Source organism: Artibeus jamaicensis, unplaced genomic scaffold (assembly GCF_021234435.1).
Source record: "Artibeus jamaicensis isolate MK-2021 breed Jamaican fruit bat unplaced genomic scaffold, CSHL_Jam_final contig_391, whole genome shotgun sequence".
Classification (NCBI taxonomy): domain Eukaryota; kingdom Metazoa; phylum Chordata; class Mammalia; order Chiroptera; family Phyllostomidae; genus Artibeus; species Artibeus jamaicensis.
Window position 1 is genome coordinate 31181046 of NW_026521814.1, and position 13752 is coordinate 31194797.

At 39.7% G+C, this 13752-nt stretch overlaps 1 protein-coding gene across 1 annotated transcript in view; it reads right to left on the bottom strand.

Moving 5' to 3' along the window:
• The window catches only part of SATB2 (SATB homeobox 2), a 175445-nt gene that overhangs the window by 90658 nt on the left and 71035 nt on the right, over positions 1-13752 (bottom strand). The window contains exons 5-6 of the mRNA XM_037167591.2: positions 13176-13299; positions 2286-2388 (exon numbers count right to left, since the gene is read on the bottom strand). Coding sequence (XP_037023486.1) covers positions 2286-2388; positions 13176-13299 — 227 coding nt within the window. The remainder of the gene's footprint in view (positions 1-2285; positions 2389-13175; positions 13300-13752) is intronic.

The window sequence follows — 13752 nt, forward strand, 5'->3', positions numbered from 1 at the left end:
TTAACCTTCCCTTTTCTCTTCCCACTGACACACACACATGCACACACACACTTTTCAACAGGAATGACTAGCTTCATCTCTTTGAATAGCATGTGTACACAGTGTCTAGCAGCCTCTTCAGGTGTGTGGATCCTTGACCTCCTGATGAAATCAAGGTCTCAGTCTGCTTTTACGGCACTTGAAGATTTAACTGTGCATTTACTATCCTGAGGAGGAAAAACAACTTGAAGAATTGGATTTCTAAGAAAGAAAGGAGAAAAGTGGAAACTGTAAGTGTTAATATGTGTGTGGACATGCACACGCACACACATTCTGTAGTGGCAATTGAGAAAACACTAGAGTGAAGGGTTTCCAGTCTTTCTAAATCTGGAATTATACTCCAGACTATTAAAAGAGGACACTCTCTTCCTTTCTCTTAAACAGCAAGTGAATGGGATTTAACAAATGACCTTGAAGCTGTGCGATTCTTTTGATTTTCAGCCAAAGAGGGTATGTTCAAGCACATTAACAATCTCATTTTAAAAGAAAAACTTGGAGATAACACTTAGAGAAAAGAAATCCTTCTGAACTACATAATTGTGTCTTATAATGTGAAGGTGCTATACACTGTATCCTGTATAAGAGTTAATACTAATAACAGTCTCAAGTGCTCAGACCGGAATCTAAAGGGTCCTAAGAATTTTAGAATATGTTGTAAAGAAATAGATCTTAACTCAACTTTTAGTAAATTTAATTTCTCCTGGGTAGTTCAACATCATGACTCTCCTTATAAATTGTGTATTTAACATAAAATGCTTCACTCCTTTGTGATCAGAAGTGTGCCACCAGCACATGTGAAGCTCATTTCCTCAAAAGGTAACCTCGTAAACAAGCTCCTAAATCCTCAACAACCAACAAGCATTACTTCCATACTCTGTCTCCCGGGAGGAAACCTGCCCATAGTCAAACAAGTAAATCCATCCTTTACTTTTACCTACCCACCATAAATGTCATTTGGCCCTCAGATGGGGGCAGTGAATTGACAGCAAGGCTATGAGAACCTATAATAAAACATGATGGATGATGACACAACCGTGCAAAATTTGGACTGGAAGACCCTCAAACATCAAGCTATGTTACCCCACATTTCCCAAATCACCTTAAGGGCTGGTCACGTTTGAATAAAACAACATCTGAACTGGGGTGAGAGCAACATGATTTTTCCAACACTGACATATTTGCAAAAGCAAAATGTCACAAATATATTTAAAGGGATGGATGGTCTAAATAGCATAACATTTATTATATAAGGGAATTGTATATTCAGGACCAGACATAATTCCATATATAGGGTCAGGCAGAAGTAATGCCTACTTGAGTGTGGTTGGTAGGGTAATAATGAGGGTGCAATAATTTATAGGTTTAATTTTAATGTTTCACCTAAAATGTTACATGGTGTGTTTGAGTGTGATATTGTTATGTTATATGCTTATTATTTTGTAATAAAAGATTGTGTAATAAAAAGGGGGTGTTACTGGGGCTGGGCCCTGTATAAAGCATTACTACTAGCACAACTACTACTATTTGTTATGGTTATAGTATGATAGCTCCTGGTTAAGAGATTGCTTTGTGCTGATATTAATTTATTTAGTCTTCACAGATAGCCAGCGACTTCGATGCTTTTATTTTTTCACTTTTCAGATGAGGAGACTGAGTCTTGGTGAAGTGAACAACTTGTTTCAGCTCACACAGCTAGCAAATAAAAGATCAAGGCTTGAACACAAGTCTGCCTGAGGGCAGAGGCCCATGGCTTCAACCACTCTCTAGAATTGTCTCCAAATAAACACAACATCAGGACTCCATTCCTGACCAAAGGATTCCTGGTACCGCAGCAGTGCTTCTGATGCGTAATTTATACTTAAGTGTTGATTTAACCTAGAATGATTGCTTTTAAACTTCCATTCATATATTAGTAGAAATCATTTATTGATTAGATTTTTAAATAAACATGTCTATGTGAAATAAACCATTTCAAAATATTTTGAAAGATCTTGACCTTCACAAAGATATCCTGTGAAAACATAAACTTCATATATTACACTAAGAATTTTACTTTTAGTTCTAATACAATCTTAGTTTTAAGGAAGCCAGTTTGGATCTCGATGGAAATATTAAGAGTCTCATCTTTATAAAAATTATATAAAACTTTATTTAAAAATCATACCTAATCTCAGTATAAATTCCAGAGCATCAGCAATTCACTGGCCTAAGAAATCAAAAACAGGCTTTAAAAATACAAAGTTTACCTTTAATCTTCTTGTACTTCTTATACCACCGCCCAAACTCCTGGCACTTGGTTGCTGACACGTTGGCGTAATACGTGCTATTTACAATGGATGAGATCATACTCTGTAAACAAAAAAAGGTGTTCTTCATAAATACGAGTACTCCGTTTTGGGGACAAGAGAGAAGACACGAAGGCCCACAGCAATCTCCTTTGTCTTTTAAATTTGAAGGACTCACCCTCCTGTAAACCAACTGACTGAACATTAAATAGGATTGTCGACATTTACTATGCCTTTCATGTATACTTATGTGATGACTGTGCTTTCTCCAAAACACCAACCCAGGGACAAGGTGAAAGGTGGAGGAGGCAGGACACACACTGTAGACGCACGGGGAAAGAACAGTTGTGATTGAGGAGCCCGAGCAAAAGGTGAGACTGGGAGCTCCCGCACCCGTCATCCAGATAATGCCTTTCAGATGCGTCTGCTCCGTTTCCAACTGCAACGAGCTTAGAGAGCCAAGAATCAGAGAACATCCGTGCTACACACTGCAGAACAACATTTAGGGAAATCAGTTAAATTAATATAATTTATAGAAACGTGTGATTAGCACTTGTGTGAAAATTCACCAAATGAAAAAATTAACAGTGCTATTTTAGAGCAGGAGGAACCAAACATAACACTTATACTGTGTTTCAACCAAAAATGAATCAAAGCTGAAACTTGAGTGCTTCAAGTTACTTGACTCCTTCTTGCTCTTCATCCTCCTCTTCCCCCTCAGCTATACCACTTAGCTGACTTGTTTGTAATTCTGGGGAAAGGGAAAGAGGGGAGCATCACCTGATTTACAAATGGAAAATTAAAATTATAATCACACACCTTGAATTAAATTTTCTACCGAGATATGTTTGCAGTCAATATGGCGTGTTTGGACCAACATTTGCGGCAGATGTTAACTTAAACCTGAATGACTATGGTAGTCCACGTGCGTGTTTTGTAAATAAATTTTATTGCTGCAAATTCTGTCTGAAAACAAATGGACATAAACAATTCAAGAGATCCAAACGACCTACATTAGGTTTTATATCCTGCCTTGAAATTGCACCTTCCTTAAAAAGATAAAAAAAGTGCCCTAGATATGGAGCAGTTGAGCAAAATCTTAGCACTTCTAATGGCATTTCTACAAAATAGTTGAGATTAAAAGGATAACAATAAATCAAGGTAATTGCAAATTATTTACCAGGAGGTTCAAATGCAAGCAAACAGTCCTGCACAGCCACCCATTTGAAACAATTCCCTCTGTAAGCCCACAGTCTCCCTCTTTCCCAATCAGTATGCAGTACTGGTGGGGGAGGAGGCTCCTAATTCAATTCACGGAGACCTCGCCGGCCCTTTGTACATAGCAGATGGCTATCCTCCCCCAGTTAGTGATCTCTAAATGACAATTCTGTTCTCTGAGGGGAGATAATAAGGAGAAGCCTTTTAATCTAAGGATCTGAGGACAGCCCTAGGAACGCACAGAGCGCGTACCACCTGACTGTCCCACAGAACTTTGGGAGCCTGGCCTGCTGCACGGGAGAACCAGCAGGACCCTGCTCCTGCAGAGACAGGGTTCTGCTTTGCATACTATTGACAGAGGAGTAAAGAAGTCTCCTGACCGGCCAGACTAGTTCCCTCTGGCTGAGCTGTCCTCTCTGTCCTAATCTGTGACACCTTTGGGGACAGTGACTAGAGTCATTTCAGTTTTTTTCTCCCTCATGTCTAACACAGTTCTGATGTGGGATATCTGAGTCACTGAAATATAACAGATGAAAAGGGGCAGAGAAGAAATTTTAAAATGCCAAACTGAAATGTCATAATAATGAAAAATTTAACATGAAAGCAGCCTAGTAATAGATGCAACAGCCATGCTGGGGTATGTGAATAATGGCAAATGCACTTTCTTCTGTGTTGATTGTATGAATGTTACCCTCTGGAAAGGCATAGGCTATGCAGCTGCAGCAGGAGTCAGACCTAAACCTTCTTCTGCAAAGTGATTTAACATCCACAGCAAAAGGTAAGATCAGAAGCTCCCGCATTCGTCATCCAAATAATGCCTTTCAGATGTGTCTGTTCTGTTTCCAACTGCAGACTAGAAAGTCTAAAATGCAAAGTGTGTCAAGCACTGCCTGGAGCTGTACTTCAAGTCTTCCTGGCCCTTAAGACCAGGCCACAAACCATATTATTCTGGCCCCAGATAATCCACATTTCCCTCACTCCCTGGTCTTACTACTTGGTTATTGCTCCAGGTGCACCTTCATTTACACTGCACAAGGCCACTGTCAATCTATGTGGCAAGGGAATGAATATCTATCTGAGCTTCTATGGGCTCTGTCACCAGATCCTATACTAGAGTCACATTCCTACTAATTTAAAAAGGGGTTGGCTACACAGAGACACAGTCAGATTTATTCTTTCCCCCAGATAATTATAAATTAGTTTCTATCTTTACTGATCACAGAACACAAATAAACAAGGTTAGGTTTGAACTGAGCCAAGGAACTATGAATAACAAATAAAGAGAGCTTCCCAGATACTTTGATTAGTCACTAAAAGATCTCTTTGAATTTGTGGCAAATTTTATTCCTATTCCTATTCATTTTCTTTTTATTTTTATTTTTATTTTATTGGTTATGCCATTACTGTTGTTCTATTCCCCCCTTCATTCCCCTCCACCCTGCACCCCGTACCCCCACCATTCCCCCCTTTAGTTCATGTCCATGTATCTCAAGTTCTTTAGATTCTATGTTTCCCATACTATTCTTGCCCTCCCCCTATCTATTTTCTACCAAAGTGCTTCTCAGATAAGATCAAATTCAAGGAGTTCGTCATCACCAAGCCCTTATTATATGAAATGTTAAAGGGACTTATTTAAGAAAAAGAAGATAAAAAAGATGAACAGTGAAAGAACAGCAAACACAGTTATTAACAACCACATCTAAAAGGACAGCTAGATCAGGAGTGGAAACATAGAAATGAAGATCTCATGGAGGGTTAGCAACAGGGGAGTGGGAGAAGGAGAAGGGAGGAGAAGGTTCAGAAAATATTCCTATTCATTTTCTGCAGGTCTTTACACACAGTTGACACTAAAAAAAGTTTTAGCGATATACATTTTATAATTCAACATGAGGGAGCTATGAAAACAAAAGAGATATTATACATCTTGGGAATATTTCAAGTGAAAAGTTAGGTTATGTCTTATTATTTTAGTTTCAAACATGAACTTTCCCTAATCCTAAATTAGGCTATGACATTCTCATAGCCTGAATGTGAATTACTGGGCCTCACTAGAACTTTCTGGACACATACTGCAAGGTCATCTTAATGTTAACGCCAATTTATTTTTTAAAAATCAAAATTTAATTCATTATAAATAAAACTGACAAGGGCTAACGTGGACCCAGCACCTGCTGACATCTACTCTATAAGGAATGACGTTCTCCAGAGGCCCAGGGTGCAGAGAAGCTGTATTCACCACTGCATCCGCTCTACACCCACATTTCTAATACTCTAATATCACTGGGAATTGGGACGTATCTTACAATCAACAGCATGTTAGATCCAATGAGATACTGTTGCTGTAAAATGGGATGAATAATGATGAAAACCTCTCCCACCTACTACCCTGCCAAAAAAGATCTAATTTCCATTTATCGCTTTTTAAAATATGTGTATAATTTTGTAGCTTGTGTTGTTCTTTTATGTTTTCCAATTATTCTAGAGCAACCATGCAAATGGACTTTTAGGGTCCCCACACCTTTCTGATAAATGAACAGGATCTCTTTCAATCCAGAATACAACCATATCCTGAACTTCCATGCCCATATAAAGCAATACTGATATGAATAACCCAAAAGATATGTGTACTGTTATTTGTAATGCTTAAACAAGGGGACCACGTTTGCCGAGGGTTCTAGTAAAGTGGCACTGCCTTTACTAATAAGCTCATTCCGTTCTACACAGGAGCAGGCAATGAGCAAGAATGCGGAGCACACTCGTGTGACAGGAATGAAGGCGGCCTCCTCACGACACTCAGTCACAGCCACAGACACCACGTGGACAGGGTACAGACGCGGTTACTTTATGAAAAAAATATTATGTATTAAAATAAATGGGAAGGCTTAACATGTCTTCCCAACTACAGACATGTTTCAGAAGTTTCAGACTTCTTTGTCATTAGTCATAAGATTTTAAATATGAAGATTGTAGATAGAGGCATAAAATCCAAGTTTCCTCATTTGCAGCCACTCTGCCACATCATTTGCCACTTGTATCTGCAAGCTTTTTTTTTTTAAACAAGGTACTAGAGACATCAAAATATACCAAAATTAGTTACTCCAACGTTAACTAGCTCATTTGGATCTCCTCTAAGCCAAACTGTAAGAGAATATTATAACACTGTATTAGTACTTATTAGAGCTACACAGATTGCCTTATCTAAAACTGAAATTTCCTTTAGGTCCCTCAGACAAATTTTAAACTCACGCGTGCGTTTTACTAGCCTGGAGAATAGATGTCACCTGTGACTAGTGAATATGGTTCCCATTTTCGAACTGAGGGCCCCAAAGCTCAGAACGAAGTATCTGGTCCAAAGTCAAACAATGGGAAGCACTACAAAGAGGCACAACTATGGCCCCATGGTGTCATGGGCATCTTCAGAAGGGAAACTGACAGAAGGAAGGACATCTTCACCATCACCCCTACCCGCTAGCACAAGCTCAACAGAGGACACCGCCACCCATTCCTAAACAAGGTGACAAAAAATTAAGCAACAGTGTTCAGGCCCTTTCTCTGAGTTTAAGCAAGCTTAGAATCTGAGCAGAGAAAACAAAGATGTCTAAAGATAATTTAAAACTTAATAGGAAAAGCAAAACAATAAACATGACTTAGGATGATTTGTATGATTTACTTAGAAAGAGAGGGCTGAGTAGCCACTTTTCTTCCTCCCAAAAGAAAGATAAAATGATTAGATATTTTTTACTGTATTCCTGTTGCCTCAGTGAGATTTGTGAACAGGAATGTTATACTAAGAGTAGCTACCCTGCAGGTACATAGCTACAGTTGCTATAAGAAAAAAGAACATTATAAAACCAAAGTGAGTGGTTAGATATTCCGTCAGTGAAAAAGCCCTGAGTGAGAAGAGCGTCAGAGCAGGGGAGAGCTGGCACCTCCTGGCCTCCTTCTCCACCTTAACACGAAGGGTAAAGCACAACACAGGCAACGAATAATACACACTTTTTTTTGCTCATTTTCAGCATCTTCACTCCGTTCTGTGATATGCTAAACAACACACACAACATGAGATTATAACGATACTTCAATTAAGTATGGTAAAGAAATAAAAACTGACAGGGAGAATTACTTTGTCATGAAAAATTCATTTAATGTCATTTGGCAGCCTTCCGCTGTTCCTTTCTATCCTCATTTCTGAGCCATACAATCAGAATCGAAAACTTTCCCCATCCTAGTTAAAAGAAACCCTTTTCTGGGCTTTGGAGTATGAAAGGACTCCATCCAAGAGCTTCCCCCCTAAACAGCTGCTGAACGGCTGTGGCCTGCGTATCTAATGGTGGTACCGTCCTCTGTGAGACCGGGATACTGGCGCCGGCCCTTCGAGAGCTGTGAGGGTTTTCCACTAGCTGCATGGCTAGTGGAAAAGTACTAACACGAGCTGCGGGGTCAGCGAATGTCGGCTCTGTCCCCTCCGTGCGATCATTTCATGTGACCATCGCCATCACCTGGTGAGGGATTCTTTTCAAGCTGTCACTTGGAGCCCCCTTCAACAGGAGTTTATATGGTTAGGCCTCGAACTGAAATAACCTTGCATGAAAATAACTTGAAGGAACAGTTGGCAACTGGTTAGTAAGAGACGGGGTGCATCCTCACTTCATACACAAATTTAAGATTAAATTAAACGACAATTGGCAACTGGTTAACACAAGACTGGTCCAGCAGTTACCATCCACTTGTCTGTAGAGGAGACACGAACAATTTGTTTTCTTCTACCAACTCAACTGGCTGCATGATTTCACTGCCCAATCATTTTGGCATATTGTGCATTTAAGTTAGCCCTTTAATGATCCCCAAATGAACAAGGCCTGCTTGGAATGACAGAAATAATTATCTTACAGCCTAGTTCTTTAAAAAAAAAAGACTATACCTGTTATTTCACTATCGTACTAGAAATCTAGTAACTTTTTCACAGTTCAGTAACTCACTCATTTTATTCCTCAAATACCATATTTTGCCATGTATAATGCACACTTTTTTGCCCAATCTTTTAAGGGAAAAATAAGGATGTAAATTATACATGAGTAGTATTAATTCCGTACCTGTATAAATGTGTTTAATTCTTTTATTTATGCTTATAAGTTAAAAGTATAAGTATAGAAAGCAATAATAATATCCATATGTTAAAAATAAGTGCTAAAATTCCTTTATAAAAAAAAGTATATAAATAAATAAATAATTGAAAAAAATGAAACAAAAAAATTTTTTCCTGAATGTTTAGGCCAAAACCATGGATGCACATTATACACAGCGATATACAGTATTTGACAGTAAAACCTCAACTCAGTGCACGGGACAGAGCTTTGAAAACATACCTGCATGCTAAGTAAACTAAGCCAACACAAAAGGGCAAACATTCTATTATTTTGCTTTTATGAGGTACCAGAATAAGTAAATTCACAGAGACAGAAAACAGAATAGAGGTTACATGTGGCTGTGGAGGACAGCGGGGTGGGGAATTGTAACTTAATGGTTATATACTTTCTGTTTGTGATGATGAAAAGTGTGGAAACCGATTCACACACTGTGAATGTAATGAATGACAGTAAATTGTAAACTTAAAAATGATTTAAAAGATAAACTTCATGCTATGTATATTTTACCACAAAAAATGTTTAAAGCATATCTAGAGTCACAGAGAACACATTGGGGGGGGGCAGAAGGACATTGGAAGGTGCATTCATTTACAAATTATTTGTTCTTTGCAATTTTCAGTTAACAAGATGGTCTTTTTAGTCATTCCATTTGATCATCATAATAACCTATGAGGTCGACAAGACAGGTACTGTTAGCTCTACTTATTTTAATGGATCAACACCCTGACGACTAGGGTTATAGCACTGAACTCTTCCTCGATGAAGTATAAATAAGCCACAGAAAGATGTGTTCATAACGTTTTCAAATTGGAACAGTGAGATAAGACCATTTAATAAGGGAGACCTGTGCCTAAGCAATGATAAATAAGGTTACATGGGGCTGACCTTGTGGCTGAAGAAAGAAGCTGCAAGTGGTGACTCAGGGGGACATCAGGTGAAAAGGAAGAGGCTGTCAGTACTCAAACACATTTGAAGGGTGAAATCAAAAATAAATACACAGACACAAAAGCACAACCTATACTTTCCAAGCCTCTGGCCAGACAGAGAATAGCTAAATCACAGCTTCGCTTCCTTTAAATACACACACCTCAGGCTGTAATCATTGCCCTTCTACGGGCTTTTCCTCTTTTGCTGTCTGTGGTGCTCTTTGAACTGCAGACCACTGGGATGCTCAAGAAAGTAAATACAAGCCACTGAATCATTCATTTACACAACTGCCAAATTGGAGTGAGTAAATTATCTAATATGGTTTGGTTTGGGGGCAATAAGGAAGAACTATTTAAAAACAGATAACTTTTACTCATGAGTTGAATCTATTTTAAATAGCCCAACAACCTACCTTTCTCCTCTGAGATAAGCAGCATTGGGTGCTTCACTCTCTTCTTCCTACGTTGAACACTTACTCTCCCATCTTTACCACTGTATCTTCAGCCCACTGTAAAGTGCGTGACTCTTAACTGGGACTCAAGTAATGCGGGTGGAATGCGCTGTTGAATTACTGTTTCATCTTCTTAGAACAAAAATGCATTCTTTTTCACACTATGTAGGTTAAATTTCAAAAACTGTATGTACCTCTTCTATTATAACCACCAACGAACTAAGCGAGCTTTTTTCCACACTGAAATGCAATTGAGCTATGCAATTTAGAAGAATAATCTGGAAGGTTTGAGGATAATAACCAGGATTAATAATGGGGTCCACATTACATGCCCATGTTGGCTGAAGACTACCCCAACGAGACAGATGTTCTATAATCACACAGCATATGAGAAACCCAAATCAAATTTCCCCCAAACCAAAACAACAGAACTAAGCCCATGTTTGACTAAAAATGAGCTGGCCATCACCTACAAATTATTATAATCACTGTATCTAGTTCAAAACATTTTAGAGCTTCCAAGAACACTAAAATTATTAAAACTCACATTTTATAATACTTTCTATAGCATTTTTGTATTTAACATTTTGAATACATTAGACTCATGGCTCTCAACTGAGACTAATTTTGTTCCCCTCATAGGACATCTGGCAATATCTAGAGACATTTTGGTTGTCACAACAGGAGGGAGGGGGATGGTGGCACGCTACTGGCGTCACACTACTGGGGAGAAGCTAGGGAGGCTGCTAGACATCTACAATACACAGAACAGCCCCTCAACACAAAGGCTTACCCAGCCCAGGAGGTCAACAGGGCCAAGGTTGAGAACTCCTGCATTAAGGCAAGATACACCTGGTGTTGAAGGTTGAGAACATAAAGATAAACAAGAGCTGGCTTCTGCTATTGCAGGCAATCCATCGAGTAATGGGAACTGACAACAGGCTGTGGTAAGTGCTGCGACAGAGGTGTGTGCACAAGGCCACGAAGAGTAGAAGCAGCAGCTACTTCAACCGGGAGGTCAGCGCACTTCACCAGCAGTGACCTTCCAGCTAGAATTTGAAAGACAATTTCATCCAGTAGAAGAGAATTTGTGTGCTGGAGAAACCACATGCAAAAGCCAGCAAGTGCCAACCGGAAGGGCTCCAGGGTCATCAGCAGTGTGTGCCAGGCCTACCCAAGCCAGACACTGACACAGTGTATCTCCCTAAAGGGCCAGTTTCACAAGCTCAGAAGGAGGTTAATAATTTAATGGGAAAAGTGGTATTTACATCATTTTTTAAAATATCAAGAACACAGGTATATTGAGTAGAATATAAACTTTGCATGAATTTTTAAAATAACACAAGAAGCTGCTCTGTTAAACTTATAATACTGAGGGTATTACAAGTTTAGGTAAGCGTAGTTAAGTTTTTCCCACCTCCGGAATATTTTGGTGAAGTCTGAACAATGGAAAATGTTCCCAGTAATGAATTCCACGTGTCTGGAGCACAGTGGGTGCAGGGAGGAAGATGGCTCCGGTGGGAAAGCGGGCTGGACAGTGTCATCTTGGTGGTTCCTAGACACTCTGCTATAGGGCCCAAACTTCCTACAGACACTCTGCTATAGGGCCCAAACTTCCTACAGACTGGTAGGGGGAGTGACCAGAGGGTTACGAGTGAGGAAACGGCATCTACTAGTGCTGGAGAAGCGGGTGGCAGGAGAAAAGTCATGACATATGACAACTTAAAATATTTCAGATGGGAGGTGATGAAATCTAAATAAGGCAATGGCATAAAGGAGGAAGATTTTGGATGTGGAGACAGTGAATCCATAGGGTCAAACACGAGATTGACAGAGAAGAAACTTTTTAGGTTGGGCAACTAGGTGGACAAGCAATGAGGAAAGAAAACGGGGAAAGTTTTTTTTACGGTACATGTAAAGATGATCTCATCTGAACCTAAAGGCAAACCTGTCAATTATGTAAAATATGTCGACACACCATGTCTAGATTACAGATGAGTTTAATGAAGCTCTGAGAGCAGAGGTCTTGGCCAGGACCAACCCTCTGACACAGAATTACTGACCTTAGAGTGCAGGGCTCTCAGCATCTGACTGGGTTCTTTCCTCTCATGCCCTCTCTCTAGTCACATTTCATAGTTAAAATCAAATCTGATCATCATGATTGATCATTTTGGACCCAATTTCTATAGGCCTTCAAAGCCTTGGATAAAATTCTGAATTGGTGATGATAAGTTAGGAGCTTGCCCACTTCCCATTTTGACTTCCATGTAAATCCAAGAGACACTAATTGTGACTAATTGTGAAATTCAGGACAAATAATTGAAGTTTTTTTTCTTAAATTGTTCTTTATCCAGTTCCTGGATATGACCAAAATGATTGAGACTACTTTTTATAAGTGCATGAGCAATCACATTAGAGTAAATCAAAATGCTAGCAACGAGCCTTAGCACCTATGCCTACTGAAATGGCCCAGTGAAAGCTGTGAGCACAAGACCAAGCACGTAACCTGTCTGTGATGAGTTCACTGAAAATGGAGTATCGCTTTTTCTCCCAATGCATTTTCACCCGGTGAACTCCCTTGGAAAACTCTACAAAGGTGTATGATGCGAAGATCATCTCTCTCTCTCTCTGCTAGACCCGGAGAAGGCTCAATAAATACATATAAATAAGTAAAAATGGGTTTGGCGTGGTTGACTCATTCCACTGACCAAGTGATGCAATGATCTGGAGCCTGAGCTTGGGCTTGTGAGGCCTGGTTTGAGGTCTACGACTGTCACTTAACCAGCTGAGTAAGCTTAGGCAGGTAAAGTGCTTCTCCCTAGATTTCTTGACCTATAAAATGGAGACATTGATACCCACCTCCTATAATGTAAGTAAAAGGTTAAAGAGTGTAAAATGTTTTAATACACTCCCATTACATCAAAGCTTTCAGTAACTGATACCTTCCTGTGTTACAATAAAAAGCACCATAATCTCCATATTTTTCCACCTAAAATGTAGTGTGACTCTATAAATAAAATACAGCTGTCTAAGCAGGCATGCCCCTCCTACTACATAGCCCACCAGTGGCTTTCTGCATTTCCCAGAACCCCTCCCAGAGATACTGACCTGGGAGAGAGGGCATTCTTTGGCTAATGTGCTCTGGTTCATCTCTTTGAGCAGTTCCTTTAAGGCATTGCGGACTGTGGCATGGTTCCACTGCTCCGCAGGCAAGTCTTCCAACTTCGAACAACTGGAAAACAGAACGAGAGTGAACAACATGCAGACCTTCACTAAGGCCCTGCCTGCAGAAGGGTATGGGTGCAGCGGTCCTGGGAACTAGGTCGGCATTAGAAGAACTGCTAAAGAACAGGAGCTGATGTGCGCCCCAAAGGAGGGAAGGGGCACAAAAAACTGCTTCCCTAGGACCTTGATGGAGCTCACCAGTCACTTTAAGTGGGTTATCACACTAGTCTGAGAAAAACAGTCACTCTGGATATGAAGCAACACTAATTTTTTTAAAATAAGACTTCTCTGACCTGCTGAGAGAAATGGCATGGGAGTGCGATTATAAACTTCCAGAATACAAGTTTATTATTGGACATTCCTAAGATTAAATGTAAAGAAATGTTTCATGAGATTTAAAGTTTAAAGGCCCAAACTTCACTCTCACAGAAAAATTCAGAGAAGTTACTTTCCTACCCAG